The sequence below is a fragment of the Magallana gigas genome, chromosome 8, assembly GCF_963853765.1.
Source record: "Magallana gigas chromosome 8, xbMagGiga1.1, whole genome shotgun sequence".
Lineage (NCBI taxonomy): Eukaryota > Metazoa > Mollusca > Bivalvia > Ostreida > Ostreidae > Magallana > Magallana gigas.
The window spans coordinates 37,361,712-37,377,269 of record NC_088860.1 but is presented as its reverse complement, the minus strand read 5'-3'; the positions used below and the strand labels follow the sequence as shown (position 1 = coordinate 37,377,269).

The 15,558-nt window shown below is 31.6% G+C and overlaps 1 protein-coding gene across 1 annotated transcript in view; it reads right to left on the bottom strand.

Annotated features, from left to right (window-relative positions):
* The window catches only part of LOC105334969 (ankyrin repeat domain-containing protein 17), a 776,771-nt gene that overhangs the window by 760,919 nt on the left and 294 nt on the right, over positions 1-15,558 (bottom strand). Inside the window, exons 2-3 of the mRNA XM_066069666.1 lie at positions 463-652; positions 247-357 (exon numbers count right to left, since the gene is read on the bottom strand). Of these exons, the coding sequence (XP_065925738.1) occupies positions 247-357; positions 463-652 (301 nt within the window). The remainder of the gene's footprint in view (positions 1-246; positions 358-462; positions 653-15,558) is intronic.

Genomic DNA, 15,558 nt, shown 5'->3' with positions numbered 1-15,558 from the left:
TTAAGCCAAAAATTGAAGCAATTGACCATTTAGCTTTCAGAAAAAGCTGCTAACGACGATGGACCAATACCGATTGCAAAATGTCACCTGAGTTACTCAGGTAACCTAACCCTAAAAACCAAAAGAGTTAATTTTTTTGCATATGCCTACTGGAGCAGTTGTAGATGTTTTGAATTTTTTAAAGAATGGCATTACAATGAAAAAAAATTGAATACAATTTAAAGTATATAAAGATCATTTACTCACGAGTATAGGTTTCAGACGAGAAGTAACTCAGTTTAGGGCATCCATTTGTAAATATGCGGCAATTGTATGAATCTATTCTGGAGAAACGTTTGACCAGATACAAACACAGATCTAAACGAAATAAAACAGTATAGAATGAATCAATTATCTTAATGAATGTAAGCACAATGAATATTTATTTATACCAACAAAAGTGTTAATATCAATGTTCCATACCTTTTTGAACCAATATTCGTGGATATATGTAACAGAATTCTAAGAGCTCAGTAAAGTTTTCGTTTGGTAGACACATGTATCCATTACTATCCGTGCAGTTGATAGCAGAGGACCTGTTTTTCCACTCTGCTTGATTTCCAGGGCATTCTTTTGTTGAAAACACCGGAAACGCATAGCCGTCAAGCTTTCTCTGAATAATATTTAACTTTTGTTACAAATGTTTATAATCTCACAATGATTCTATAAATTGTCAATGGACTATACTTAAAGAGGAATCGATAAAATATTTAAAAATTGGATCGTCACGTCAGACCACTGTTGAAACCACTATTGAAATAAAACCACTATTGAAATAAATTATTTCAATACTGGTTGGGAATGTATTTCATCTGAAGAATCACTTTGCAACCACTATTGAAATACAACCACTACTAAAACAAAATATTTAAATCGTGTTCCGGGATGTATTCCATTTTCAATATAAATTTAAAGACAAACTAAAATTAAAATGATTTGTCAATCGTAGCTTATAATGAATTTCTTTATTAATTTTTCTTTGAAAATTTACATTTTTTTTCTTTACATTTCTCTTTGTACAAACATATCATGTCCTATGATATTGTATATTATTTGCACAAATGTGAACATCTTGTAAATTGCCAGAACTTCTATTCAAACTCCCTGTATATTGAATAATTATTTATTGATAAATATTATTATAAATATCATTATTAATATAAATTATTTCAATAGGGGTTGGGGGTTACTTCATTACGACCACTATTGAAATATATTATTTCAATAGTGGTTAAGGATGCAATTCATTTCAACCACTATTGAAATAATTTATTTCAATAGTGGTTGGGGATACCTTTCATTTCAACCACTATTGATAAAAAGTATTTCAATAGTGGTTGATGATGCATTTCAGTTTTATGTCTATCATTATGTCTGTTTGTAACATTTTCCATTCTGCTAGGGGAGTTTCTTAAAAAAAGAAGTATGTCTTATGAGATGATGAATTCCTTTTTGATTATGATGTTCTTTGATTTACCTCTATATGGTCATGTTTTCCATACCACCTGTCACCTGGAACCGAAAGTGTTATGCAAAGTCGGAGTAATAGGCATTAGAATAACATCCTACCACTATTAAACTATTTTATTTCAATAATGGTTGTAAAGAACCGCATCCTTAACCACAATTGAAATAAATTAATTCAAAAGTGGTTGTAATTAAATGCATACCTAACCACCATTGAAATAATATATTTCAACAGTGGTTATAATGAAACGCACACCCAACCACTATTGAAATAATTTATTTCATTCAATATTGGTCTTAATGAAGTACATCCCCAACAATCATTGAAATTATCTATCTTAATAGTGATATTCATTATTACATAAATCTATAATGATATATAAGCTATAAATTATTTTTTTAATATGCAGGGGTTTTGAATAGAAGTTCTGGCAATTTACAACGTTGTCTTCTAGTACAAATAATTTACAATTTCCATAAAACATGATATAACTATAGAAAGAGAAAGGTAAAGAAAAATATGGAAACAATTCTATATGTTAATCTGCGAGGATTAGTTATTTCTGCACAACAGTGAAAATCCTAAAATAAGTACATTTACATCATAGTCTTGATTACTATTACCATAAAATATGCAAGTCCTTAGTACCTTAATTGTGTATTTGAATTGTTTGTTAAATTTAAACAAATGTATATGCATGTTTTTCTTTGAGAATTGGTCATTTACTTCTACACAGCAGTGAAAATTGTACCATAATTGTGTATTTGATATTAGATATTAGATTTCTTGCATTTCAAAATAGTTTGCAAATATGATATACAACTTCTTTCTTTCCAAATGTGTTACATAATAGTGATTACATAGTTATGATTATAAGTAATTCATTTCTATCTACAATTAAAAAAAAAATAATAGTAGTTGAACTTTAATGGTGTCTGTAAAGTAGTTCTTATCATGAAATACATCCCCAACCTCTTTAAATCATTACTTCAATAGTGGTTGTATTTCAATAGTGGTTGCAAGTTGATTTTTCAAATGAAATACATTCCCAACCACTATTGAAATAATTTATTTCAATAGTGGTTTTATTTCAATAGTTGTTGCAACAGACCACATGTAAATGACCTTTAAAATATATGACATACACACCTTTACGTGCTTTTAAATTACTTGGTGTATGTAACACGTCTATATGCTAGACTATTTTAAAATCACACTTGAAACTGCTACCATTTATTACTTAGTTTTATTCAGCAATCGCCTTGCTATCGATATTAGTGCAGTCACAAAACATTTAAACATATATGCACACTGTTACAAAAATCAAGTGTTTGATGGTCTCTCTTATGTACAAAAAATGTTATAGGTCCTTATATGGCGTAACAAAGAAGTTTGACCCAGCTAAAAAATTGACCTTAAAGGATTTTTCAACATTGAATATTGAAACTAAAGATGTTAAATAAAGACCCTAGTTTAATGAAAATTGACCCGCATCGTAGAATTTTAATCATTAAACCGGTTTTTAATTTAACAACAAGGAAACACGTAAACCGAACTTATATTTATATGTTTGATATATTGAATTTAAAATATTATAGTGCAATCATATTCAACCTTCAGATAAATATATTTTAAAGGTTTATTTGTAATTGGAGCATCTTCAATTCAAAACAAATTGTATCTCGAAAACAATAAACATTTTTATGACTAGACCTTGAATTATTAATATGAATCCCTCGAACACGCATGCTATTATATGTAGTGTATATATAACATTGCTAGGTTTTTTGATATTAATGATTCAAAAATAATGTCTTTAACAAGAATACTTTTTCATTGTTTTACAAGGTTACACAAAAAATGTACTATTCCGTCCAGAAATACTTTCGTTTCACAAACTTGCTGTAAAGGTGTAAATACAAAATTTACAGTGCATAATACTTTTTTACTCATGCTTACTCATTTTTACTTTGTAAATTTCCCTGCTGAGTTTAAATACAAAATTTACTTCATACTTTGTAATATACTGTTGATTCCATTTTTACATGTACATCCAATAAATATATCTAAACTATTTTTATACCCGCACTTTCTAAAGAAAGTTCGGGTATATTGTTGTTACCCTGTTCCGTCCGTCCGTCCGTCCTTCAGTCCGTCCGTCTGTCACGTTTTACTTTCTCAAACTGCTCTTACATCATATAAACCAGCAAACTCAACTCTTGAAGTTTGATTTGGGGTATCATGTTGTTTTGTAAAAAGGTTTTAAAAATTCTCTGTTAGTCCTGTGGGTCAAATAATTGGTAAAAAATTACGTCTTTTCACAAAAAACCTTCTTCCTCGAACCCCTCCTACATTTTCAACAGTAGACCAATCATCTCTTTGAATATGTTTTAGGGTATCCCATATATGCGCAATAAGGTTTCGGAATTTTTAATTTTGACCTAGGGGTCATTTAAGTGTGATCAGGTTCCAGATTTTTTTTTCTTAAGGGGATCAGTGGGCAACAAAAAATGACGTTTTTTGCAAATAAAGTTTGGCTCCCAGAACTCCTCTTACAACTTTTGGAGTAGCTACGTCATCTCTTAGGATATAATTGGAGCTGTCCTATAGATCTGCAATAAGGTTTTAAAAAGTTAAATTTCATCCAAGGATCCAAGAGCTCCTCTTATGATTTAATAGATAGACACATCATATCTTGGGATATGATAGGAACTGTTCCATAGATGTGCATTACGGTTTTGAAAAATTAAATTTAACACTGAGGCCCATTACCTACATACAAGGGGTGGGGATCTCAACCGTTTTTTGAGATATTCGTGCAGTTCCTGTTCGAGGGGGGTCATGACCACCCCCGGGGCCCATGACCTACATACCGTTTGATGCCCATTGACACAAGGAACAAGAATATATATGTTTAAGATTGGAGATCTCATCTGTTTTGAAGATATTAAGGGACTTGCTGTTTGAGGGGGTCAGGACCACCCACAGGGCCTATGACCTACATAACATTTGATGCCCCTAGACATCAGAAAAATGAATATATATGATTTAGGGGTCATGATTATAACAGTTTTTGAGATATATGGTAATTTCAAATTCCTAGGGGGTGGGGCTGACCCCAGGGATCATAACTAATAAGCCCTATTTATTGCCAGTAACAGTCAATATATGATTATGAAAACCCTACATTATTATCTTTGTCTGTTTTCAAGTTACCATTTACAATAGAGTCTACGATTCTTCCTACAAGGTTCAATGTTAGACTCTACACCCTTTTGAATCCCCTCCACCCCCCTCCTCCCGAAAAGTGGTTGTCTAACCCAAAATGAGAAAAATCAAACCAGGGTGCACAACTAGATTTGCAAGCCTATCATATCCTGGAGTTTTGTACAATTCTGTTCAGCCATCTCTGAGAAACAAGTTCAGAGCTAGAAAGAAGAAAAAGTTGAAGAATAATAATACATGTATTAGGAACCGTACAAAAACAATAAGTCTCCAAATTTCATTCGGGAGACTTAATAATAAAGACTAAATAGAAATAGGATCATCAAACATCAATAATTTAAAGATAATTGACAATTTCTGTTTCTAAGGGGGTCAGTATGAACCCTTAGGGTCATGACTTACATGCCATAATGATCTGATGCGCCATAACCTAAGGAGGAATAATATCTTTGGATTAAGGTGGGGATCTCAATGGCTTTTATGATATTTGTCAATTTCAGGAAGAGCACTTGGGATAATGACCTCAACATACATGTACCATCTGAAATGTCTTAAACAAAGATACAATAATATAATATGTACATGATATATGATTCAATTTAAGAACCCAGATATAGATCAATCATCTATGTTTTGTAATACTTCCTATGTATATATACATGTATTAGTTTGTGTTTTGTTCTATGCTATTCATGTTCATGACTGTAATATGGCTTAGTCTTATTTTGAATTACATTAAAAAATTGTCAAATATATGACTTGGAACCCCCACCCCCAAACAAACTCAAATATAAACTGCCCCCCCCCCCCCTGTCGAATGATCTATTAAAATCAAAATATAATTTGGGTGTCTAAAAACTTTTATAAGCTGGTAAAAAATGTTGATTTTAAAAAGTTTTATTACACCTTGAATAATTGACAAATGATCTATTGAGATATGATCGGAGATCCTATTTCTACCTCGGGATCAATAACTAGTATTCATTGACAAGTTAAAATTAATAACAATAAATGATTCAAATTATAAATGTTTATACTCAACATTCACCATTCAACATTCACCCACCCACCCCCCAATCTAACCTGGTTCTAAAGAGTCAGTCTTCTTAATACATTTTTACATGTGTACAGTAGCAAATTTTAAATCATTTCTTGATTGCTTTTTCTCTCCTGATGTACATTAACATTTTGGAAATTGCTTAATTCAATTTTTAAGATTTATAAACAAAATGGTCATTAATGTACATTACACCATATGATGCATCATAATGACATTAGAAGATATTTTGTATTTTCCTGTTTCGTGGGGCCAGAACAGTCCCATAAGGTCATGGCCTACATTGTATTTGATGCATTATAGTACATTAAGAAAGAAATACTCCCTCCTTCCTATTATAACTCATATAAAAATGAGAGGTGTCTACACTTACATGTAATACACCAATTTAATACGAAATTGTTTATACAGGGTCCATATGGGGTCAACTCAATAGTGCAAGTCAGACAAATGAAAAAAATAACTTTTGCAATTAAAATGACAGAAACTTTACAAAAGCGATAGGATAGGTAACGATGATAAGCTTATTTAAATATTAAATATTAAAAGATGATGATACAGTATGCTGTCAAAGGGATATCACATTTAGAAAGTGAAAGTAGAACTTATGTATGCTGGCATCTCATTATATTGTGCTACTGCTACTACATGTATTATGCTTACCTATATTGGTCAACATCATAATGATAATCCATATAAAACACAATAATGAATTCCTTTAGCTGATCTTAACTAATCCTTTTCTGCATATGGAAAACACATGCATGTATGTATACACGTGAACCCATCTAATCGAGGGTAAAACTAGTACCCGCTAATGAGACCTGCAGACCTGTGTTGTGTACGTAACTTCAGACAAAGATCAGTTATTTATAACTTGCATGTATTTTTATGACCTATTCTTCAAATCCACTCGCACTTTTTTATTAGGTAAATAAGAGCTTGAAGGTGGTGCATGACACCTGCATATTGTGATGTATACTTCCTATTGAGATAAACAATAAAGTATATTAAATATTAATTAAATATTTACCCCCGAAATAAAGTTACCTAACATTGAGACACAATGGGTTAGAGCGTTTACATGTCTGTAAGAGCATTGGGGTCCAAGGTATATTTTTGGTAATTTTACGATTGATATAAATGAATTTTCATGGGGAGAGGGGGGGGGGGTCTGGACCCCTCACTCCCATCCCTTCTCTAAATCTGTGCACACGATAATGTACATGCAAATCTAAAACCGGCAACCGCCACGGGGAGGGGGCATAATTTAATTTTTAATTTTATTTGTAACAATTATATAGACCATTACACTTTCTATGACATGAAATGTTAAGATTATTGATTAACTGAGAAATCACTGCAAACAGTTCAACCCCAAATTGCACAAAAAGTGCTGCTCATGTGTATTATCATATGGGAAGGGATCTCATCCTTCAGTTATGAAAATTATAATTTTTGAATGTATTACCGGAGCTTGCATGTGGCCTTCATTTTTTATTAAACTGGTACAAAACAGTGTTATTTAGGGGCACTTGGCGCGGGTATCACTGTCTAATGACAGCATCTAGTTTTTTTTCATGTTTTTATTAATATTCTCCCATTTAATTTACAAAAAAAGAGAAAGGTTTTTGGCAGTCATTTTGCTAAAATTTCATTTTCCTAAATTTTGATATTTTATACAGTCGTGTGTTTTTTTTCGGAATCATTAGTGGTTTAAGAAATATAGTTCATAGTACACGTAACTTTATATATCTATCTTGAAAATTGGTATTTTTAGTTGCTTTTTTTGTTGTAAAAATGTGCTATTACGATAATTTTCCATCTTTCTCTAAACATGTGACATTGTATGTTTGAACAGGAATTAAACAAATCGTGGCTATATAACATTAAAGCTAATAATGTTTTAGGTAGATGACCATGGGCAAGGGTAGGTATTAGGCGTAGTCTCTCGTAGATGTTTCAGAGTTTAAAATTACGTTGATGAAATTTTAATATTCATAAAAAGTGAAAATTATAAGAAGATTTATTCAAATAGCATAGAACAATTTTAGTACAAGACAATTCAAAACTTTGTAATTGTGGTCAATTTCTGACAAGGACATTTTCAAAGGTTGGAGGTCATCAGAGACAAAAAGAAAATTTTAAGATATTTAATTTTAATTTAATTTTAGGCAAAACGTTTATTTGTTCTTGTCCTTTTTTAAAATATAGCTAAAATACCAATCTATATGTATATCAATAGAAATAATAAAAAATGTGTTCCAATTCATATCTCAGTGCGTAAACATCTGAAAGTTTGATCCGCACTTAAAATTAGGGAGCTACAGTTACAATACTCTATAACTATTGAGTTATGATAAATGTTAATTTTCCTCTTGAGGCCCCCCCCCCCCCCTAGTATTGTCCATTACTAATTTCTGTAAACATGTAGTGTTTACTTAGTTATTTAAATATAATTGTTTATGTGGTATTATAAAATATAAATATACAAGTAGATATAAGATAGGAAGAATGTTCAGACTAGATGTGACCCAAAATGGCTACCCCATACAGAGGAGCGAACCTCTTAACGGATGACGATTACTCAGAATGAGAGAAATCCACTATAATAAAGAATAAACATTTATTGTATTTTATAGACTTTCGATTGCTATGTTATATTTCACTTTCAAAAAAAGTAAATCAATAACCTTTTTAATAGAGTAAATGGCCATGGGATATTTTAGAAAATTTAGAAAAATCAGTAAAAATGTTCCACTATGATTGAGATTTTCTTAATTAAAAACGCATTAAAAATAATTAAATACAAAACATTAACTTTTCAGTAACAATTTTTATCAAATATTTTAACCCGAATTTCTTCTATCAGGTTTTTAAATCACTACCTATTTTTTTAATCAATATAACAAAGAGAAATATGAATAATGATATCATAACACTAAAACATTTACTTTATTAAAGTTCTTATACATTCTTCTCAATTATTCTAAAAAAAAAATGTGTCGTGATTTTAATTGGGCAAATTTGAGGTTTTTACGGAAAAACTGTAATATCAAAACTCTCAAATTTATATAGTTGCGGAGTTTCAAGAAAATCGACAATCTGGTTTTTTGTAATATGCTATCTCAAAATAAAAGTATACTTACTTTAGGAATATATAAGAAATTGTCATTTTCCGCACTTCAGATTAAGAAAAAACTAAAATAGCGGTATTCCTAAAATTGAAATATGTGATTAATTAAATCATTTTCTAATTGCATTGTTATGTGATGCATAGTTTTGCCAATATTTCTTGATTTATCTTGTGTTGTAGAGTGAAATGACAATAAAACTAAACAATTTATAGAGAGTAGATTGATTCGCTGAATTCTATGAACAAATTGATAAAACAGTACATAGGAAAAGTTGACAGAGACTACAATTCATAATTTTTTACCAGGCAAGGTTAACATTTCTTAGCAGATTTCGATAGGAGCTATGATGGGTAACAAACGTATCAATTTTTAGTGAGTTTGCACTATTATTTCAAAAGTTATAAACGGTTTATGTTGCTAAACTGTACTTATTCATGGTTGATAAATTGCATCAAAATTCACTCTAAATGTGATAAATTTCATACTTGTAAGTCTAAATGGCCGTTAAATGTTAAAATACATGAAATAATGGATTGCAATTATTTTCTTTAAAAAATTACTTTTATCATATAGAAATCAGTAAAAAAAATGTGAAGTTTGATTGGAGAGAATTCGTCGCTATAATTGCCCTGATAGTGTACCTGGGTTAGCTCCTACAGCATAAACAAAATATTTGCAACATAATGCTTTTTAAGTTTAATTTAAATGTTAACATATTAATCTTCAAATTACAACAAATATCACACGGATTTATTGTAAATTCCTAATTAAACGCGAGGAATTAATATCCGCGTAAAATCGAGAGAATTTATAAATCTCGCTTTTAATTTTCGAACATATGTAAACTACATGAAACTATACTAAAATTTCGACGTTTGCAATTTTATTTTCTCGCGATTGATGGAAAACCCTTGAATTGCGGAATTAAGTACTCGCGTAAAATAAGGAATATTCAGTAACCATAAAAAACATCAAGGGTGGAGAAATCTTAAGTGGGACATCTCAAAATATATTGAAATGCACAACATTTGGCTAGGTATTTGAAATACGACAAATACAACCATAATTATGATCGACACAAAAACCAATAAAATCAAATATCTTAAACTAAATTAATAAATCTACACATCTTTTTATTAAAAAATTATTCAAACATTTAAACTAATCATACTTTCATTCATATCTTTACAGTATTTTTAAGTAAATATTTAGGCTAAATGCTGTCCATGAATTGTGAATTCAACAAATCCATTGAATGACATGTATAAGATAATGATAATTTGTAAAGTGATTATGTTATATTTACATCTAATCAGCACGTACTGTTAAAGATATTTTCAGCTAAAGTGTTTTTACATGCTGTAAAACATCTTACAATACCAAAATTAAATTCATGATTTTTGGAAAAGATTGGACGTTTTCCAGGAATATTACAGAATATTTTCTTTAAAACCACTGTGCAACAATTCTTTAGGTCTATCTTTTAATAATTTGAACATTTTCTGTTTCTTTTCTGATTTTCTGAAACTAATAAGATACATTTGCTTTGATATGTGATATGTGTAAAGCAAATGGCTCAGTGGCTATGGGTGTTAGGCCAGTATCCGACAGGTCTCTGGTTCAAACCCCACTGTGGCCACTTGATGTTGTGTGTTGTACACTTTGACAAGGCTATTTATCTACATTGTCTCAGTCCACTAAGTTGAAATTGGGTACCGGCTTACGATGTGGGCTAACCTGCGATGGACTGGTGTCCCATCCAGGGGGAGTCAATGACTCTAATCCACTTAGCACCACGGAAATTAAGGATAAGCTCCGGCCCTATGCGCATTCATGGCATGGAGAAAGATTTAAATACAATGTAACTAACTTATATTTGATATGTATTTCGAAAAGAAGGTAAGCAAAAGTGCATAATTCAAAACTCTAATCCTTAAAACTTAGTTAAAAAAATTGATCCATTTTGTACAAAAATATATTTTCTAAATCTGGACATTCATCAAACAAACAAGACACGTAGTTATGCCTTTACCATAAATATTTTTGCTTTATTTATCAAAATTATTTGTAAAATTTATGGCTCGGGGCAGGTGCTCTCGTGTTAGGGTGGGGCTCTTGTGATCATATAGTCAATATGCTTCAACTATTAAAAAAAAAGTTTCTACAACTAGGCATTAAGCAAGCAACTAATGCATGATAGCAATAAGAAAATATATTATTTTATCTAAAATTTGAAGAAAAAAAAATACAGCATTAGGGTTAGAATGTTTGTATTAGGTTAGGGTTCTGGTGCTCATAAAGTGCATATTGTTTATTTATTTCTTTTGAGTAGTATACTTTTAAACAGACATTCAGCAGACAAAGTAAGTGAACTGTCACACTAAGAAAGTCAACATGGACAAAAAAGTGTAAAATGTATGAATTTATGATCACAAGTTCGGTACTGAGACATATTATTATTCGAAATACTGTGAACATGGATTGACTATTTATTAAAATATTCTTCACTTTTATTGGATATTTAACAGTCACATTGACTGTATTGGAATGGTGAGCAGAGTGTGGTCCCCGGTAGTATGGTGGGGCCACAATGGGGGAATAGATTTTTACATAGGAATATGTAGAGAAAATCTTTAAAAATATTCTTCTAAAAACTATTAGGCCAGAAAAGCTCAAATTAAAAGGGAAGCATCCTCAGGTAGTGTAGATTCAAGTTTGTTCAAATCATAGTCCCTGGGGGTAGGGTTGGGCTGCAATTGGGGGATCAAGTTTTACCTAGGAATATATAGAAAAAATCATTAAAAATCTTCTTCTAAAAAACTATTAGGCCAGAAAAGCTCAAATTAAAATGGAAGCATCCTCAGGTAGTGTAGATTCAAGTTTGTTCAAATCATAGTCCCTGGGGGTAGGGTGGGGCTACAATTGGGGGATTAAGTTTTACCTAGGAATATATAGAAAAAATCATTAAAAATCTTCTTCTAAAAAACTATTAGGCCAGGAAAGCTCAAATTAAAGTGAAAGCATCCTCAGGTAGTGTAGATTTAATTGTGTTAAATCATGGATCCTGTGGGTAGGGTGAGGCCACAGTAGGGGTATCGAGTTTTACATAGGAATATATAGAAAAAATCATTAAAAATCTTCTTCTCAAAAACTATCAGGCCAGGAAAGCCCAAAATAAAATGGAAATATCCTCAGGTAGTGTAGATTCAGGTTTGTTCAAATCATGGTCCCTGGGGGTAGGGCGGGGCTACAATGGGGAATGAATTTTTATATATAGTGAAAATCTTTAAAAATCTTCTTCTCAAAACTATTGGGCCAGGAAAGCCCAAATTTGAGTGGAAGCACTCCCAGATCGTATAGATTCAAGTTTGTTTAATAATAGTCAAAGGGTAGGGTAAGGTCACAATGGGGGATGCATTTTTACATAGGAATATATAGAGAAAATCTTTAAAAATATTCTGGGAAAGTTTTCGGTCCTAAACTCAGTTCTTAGTGTGAAATCACAGGTGATGCAGATTTAAGTTTGATGACACCATGATTCCATAGAGAAAAGTGGGGCCACGAAATGGGGGGGGGGGTATATAGGAATAGAGAAAAATCTTCTTACAGGTACAACAACAAAAGGGGCTTGGTATTTACCAACAAAAAGAAGTGGATAAAAATTGGCAGATTTTCAATTTTTTTAGCAAGATTTACTGTACTTAGTTGTCAAGTTATTTTGATACTGTAATGCTAATTTGATCAGAATTAAGGCAATTGTTGCTCAGGTGAGCGATGTGGCCCCTGTGCCTCTTGTTTTTAATGACGGGATGGGAAGATTGACTTGCAACTTGTAATCTTATTATGCTTAGGATTAGTAGGCCTAATCAAAACCTTTAAACTAGTGACCTTTGGTCGTCGTTTCCAGTTTTTGCGATGGGGAGGGGGTAATAATCTCGCAGTTACGTTAAATTGTCTCAACTTTTAATGAGCTTTTAGAAAAAAACAAATGCATAATAATAATGAGAAAAGAGGCTTTTAATTAAAATTCTGAAATTATGACCCCTGGGTAAATGCCTAGCTGTATAGGGTGTTAGGTGAAGTAAGAGAAGGGCTCAGATAGTCATATTGTACGTAAGCAAAACTGATCAAAGAGATAGTATTTATTTTGGGGGAGTGGCTGGCAAAGTGAGTACATGAATGTATCATAACGGAAATTCTATAGAAATTGGTTAAAGTACTTGCGTTGAATAGATATTGTATGTTTATTCATGTTCATGGAAAAATGTGTTATTAATTCCAGTGATGAGCCTGTCGATGCCGGGTCAGAAATCTAAATAAAACGCTTTTACTGACCTGGGTGCGTCAGATCACTAGTATGCACTTAATCGCATTAACTTATTAGGAGGAGAATGTTGTAGCCCAGTGTCCATGCGTTTAAAATGGGGGTGCGGGAAACACAGCTCTCCAGTAGTCATCTGGAAGCTGTCTTTCTGCCTCCTCTTTTTATACAGGTAAGATGAATTATAACGTTTGCGCGCATTCTCAATAGTAAAGTTAATAGATTCAGAGGGTTCAACTAATATTTTATTTTCAGAGATTTTTGTAATAACTATTAATGTTTATAATTTCATTGTAATTAATATTGATCTTTATTGTTTAAATTTCATATTAAATTAATAAAAGAGTAGTCATCTGGAAGCTGTCTTTCTGCCTCCTCTTTTTATTCAGACTGGGACACGGGCTACTCCCCATGTAGAGTATTAGACATTGGCTAGAGCACCCACCAGGTGTGGGCATGTTGGAACAAAGATCTCGAGGATCTAAATAAATTAAATATCAAAACACCCCATATAACCCCAAGTGGACTTTTATAAAATAGTATTGGAGGCGTTATGATAAATGCAATTGATTTTTACTTTTGAAATTATTTGTTTTAAATAGTTTTTTTTTTTAATTTACTTTTCATCAAAACGAAACTAACAATTAAAGTGACATATTGATGGATTCAATCATAAAATTAATATGAAAAAATGATACGAAAATCTATTTAACTATTTAAAGTAAGTACTTTTCAGGAATCTCAAAGCAATTGTTTTCAAACAAACATGAGCAATACCCGTACCACAGAGTACATGGACTTTCCTTTATCAATAATAATATCGCGAAATGTAATTCTAGCTAAATTGCTGATGTGGAGAAGTCCTTAATCAAGATTGGACCTTATGGGACCGGATGTGAGAAGGAAGGTGGAGTTGAAACAGAAGTGCGTGAAAGGAAAAAGAGAATGTTGCGTACATTTTAACAACGACAGACATTCACTCTCCATGATTATCATCAGAGTCGATGAACACCTGGAACTATTATGACTTGAATTGGACCCGTGTCATACTCTGTTGAAGTTGCATATAAGGAGGTAAATGGAAACGTGGCGCTTATTAAATAAGCCGATCAAAAATACCGATTTATCAAGACAAAGATGTACAGAATTAACAAATATGATACATACTTGTACTAGTATGGTACAAATGGACTGCTTCAAAGTGAGAAGAATACCCAAGAATGTTCTCAATATGTTAAAAATTCAGTCGAGTATTCGGTGCTTTTACAGAATATGTAGGTATTACTAAAGAGGATATTAAAATAACAACCAGTTTAAAAATTCTCGTTTCTGGTAATAAGCTGCTGGTACAAAGAGACGACACTACAATGAATATGTTTCAAAATCGTTTGCATAGATGTAATCGTTCATATATAGTAGTGTTTATTTATTATCATGTGCACACATGTACTTATATTGCTTCCTTGTTTTGAATATAAAAAGTTATGTAAAGTAGATCAAAATAATCTTTTCCAGTTACAGGGACAGACCTAAAAACCTAAAACACATGCACCGATAGGGTTGCACGAAATCAAGGCCATGTTTTTGGCAAAGCAGTTTCAAACGACAGAATAAGTCAACGGTTCTATAATGAACACTCATGTTAAAACAGACATACGTTTATAAATTATGCGCATTAAATTTACTTTTTTTCTTAAACTACCACCATTGTTTTTTAATCTCCATATATGCTTTCAAAGTATAGCTAACTCTGTAATGTAAAAGTAAGAACATCATTCAAGATTTACTGCATCGAATATTTTATCCTACCGAGCACAATAGATTTGAAAAAAAAAACATTTTAAAAAGCCACCACAGCCAGTCAACAGGTAAGGGATATCTAATGAGCAAGACATTACTGTATTTTAACCTGAAAGCAGTCAATCGTAACTTTTTTTTATCTTGACTGGTTTAAACAAGTTCAGAAACGATTGTATAAAATATCGAGACAAAGTATTTTAGAGAGTTCGTTTAAGATGCAATCATTAAACTGTTTTTGTGACACACATAACCTTTCTTTTCGTAGCTAATGGTCGCACTCGACTTTTTTTTAAGATGAAAATACTTTACTACATGTATTCTTGCTTTAGATATTTAGATGTATGGTAAGTTGTTAACAATATGTATTTGGATTAACCAGTAAGACATGAAAAGAAGTTTGTTTCTTTGCATTTCTTTTATGCTTTGCACGTCTTCAGACATCACCTATTAAAACAACATTTGTGTGTAAATTTACTCAGTGTCATTAAAATAATATCAATAACGCAGAGCA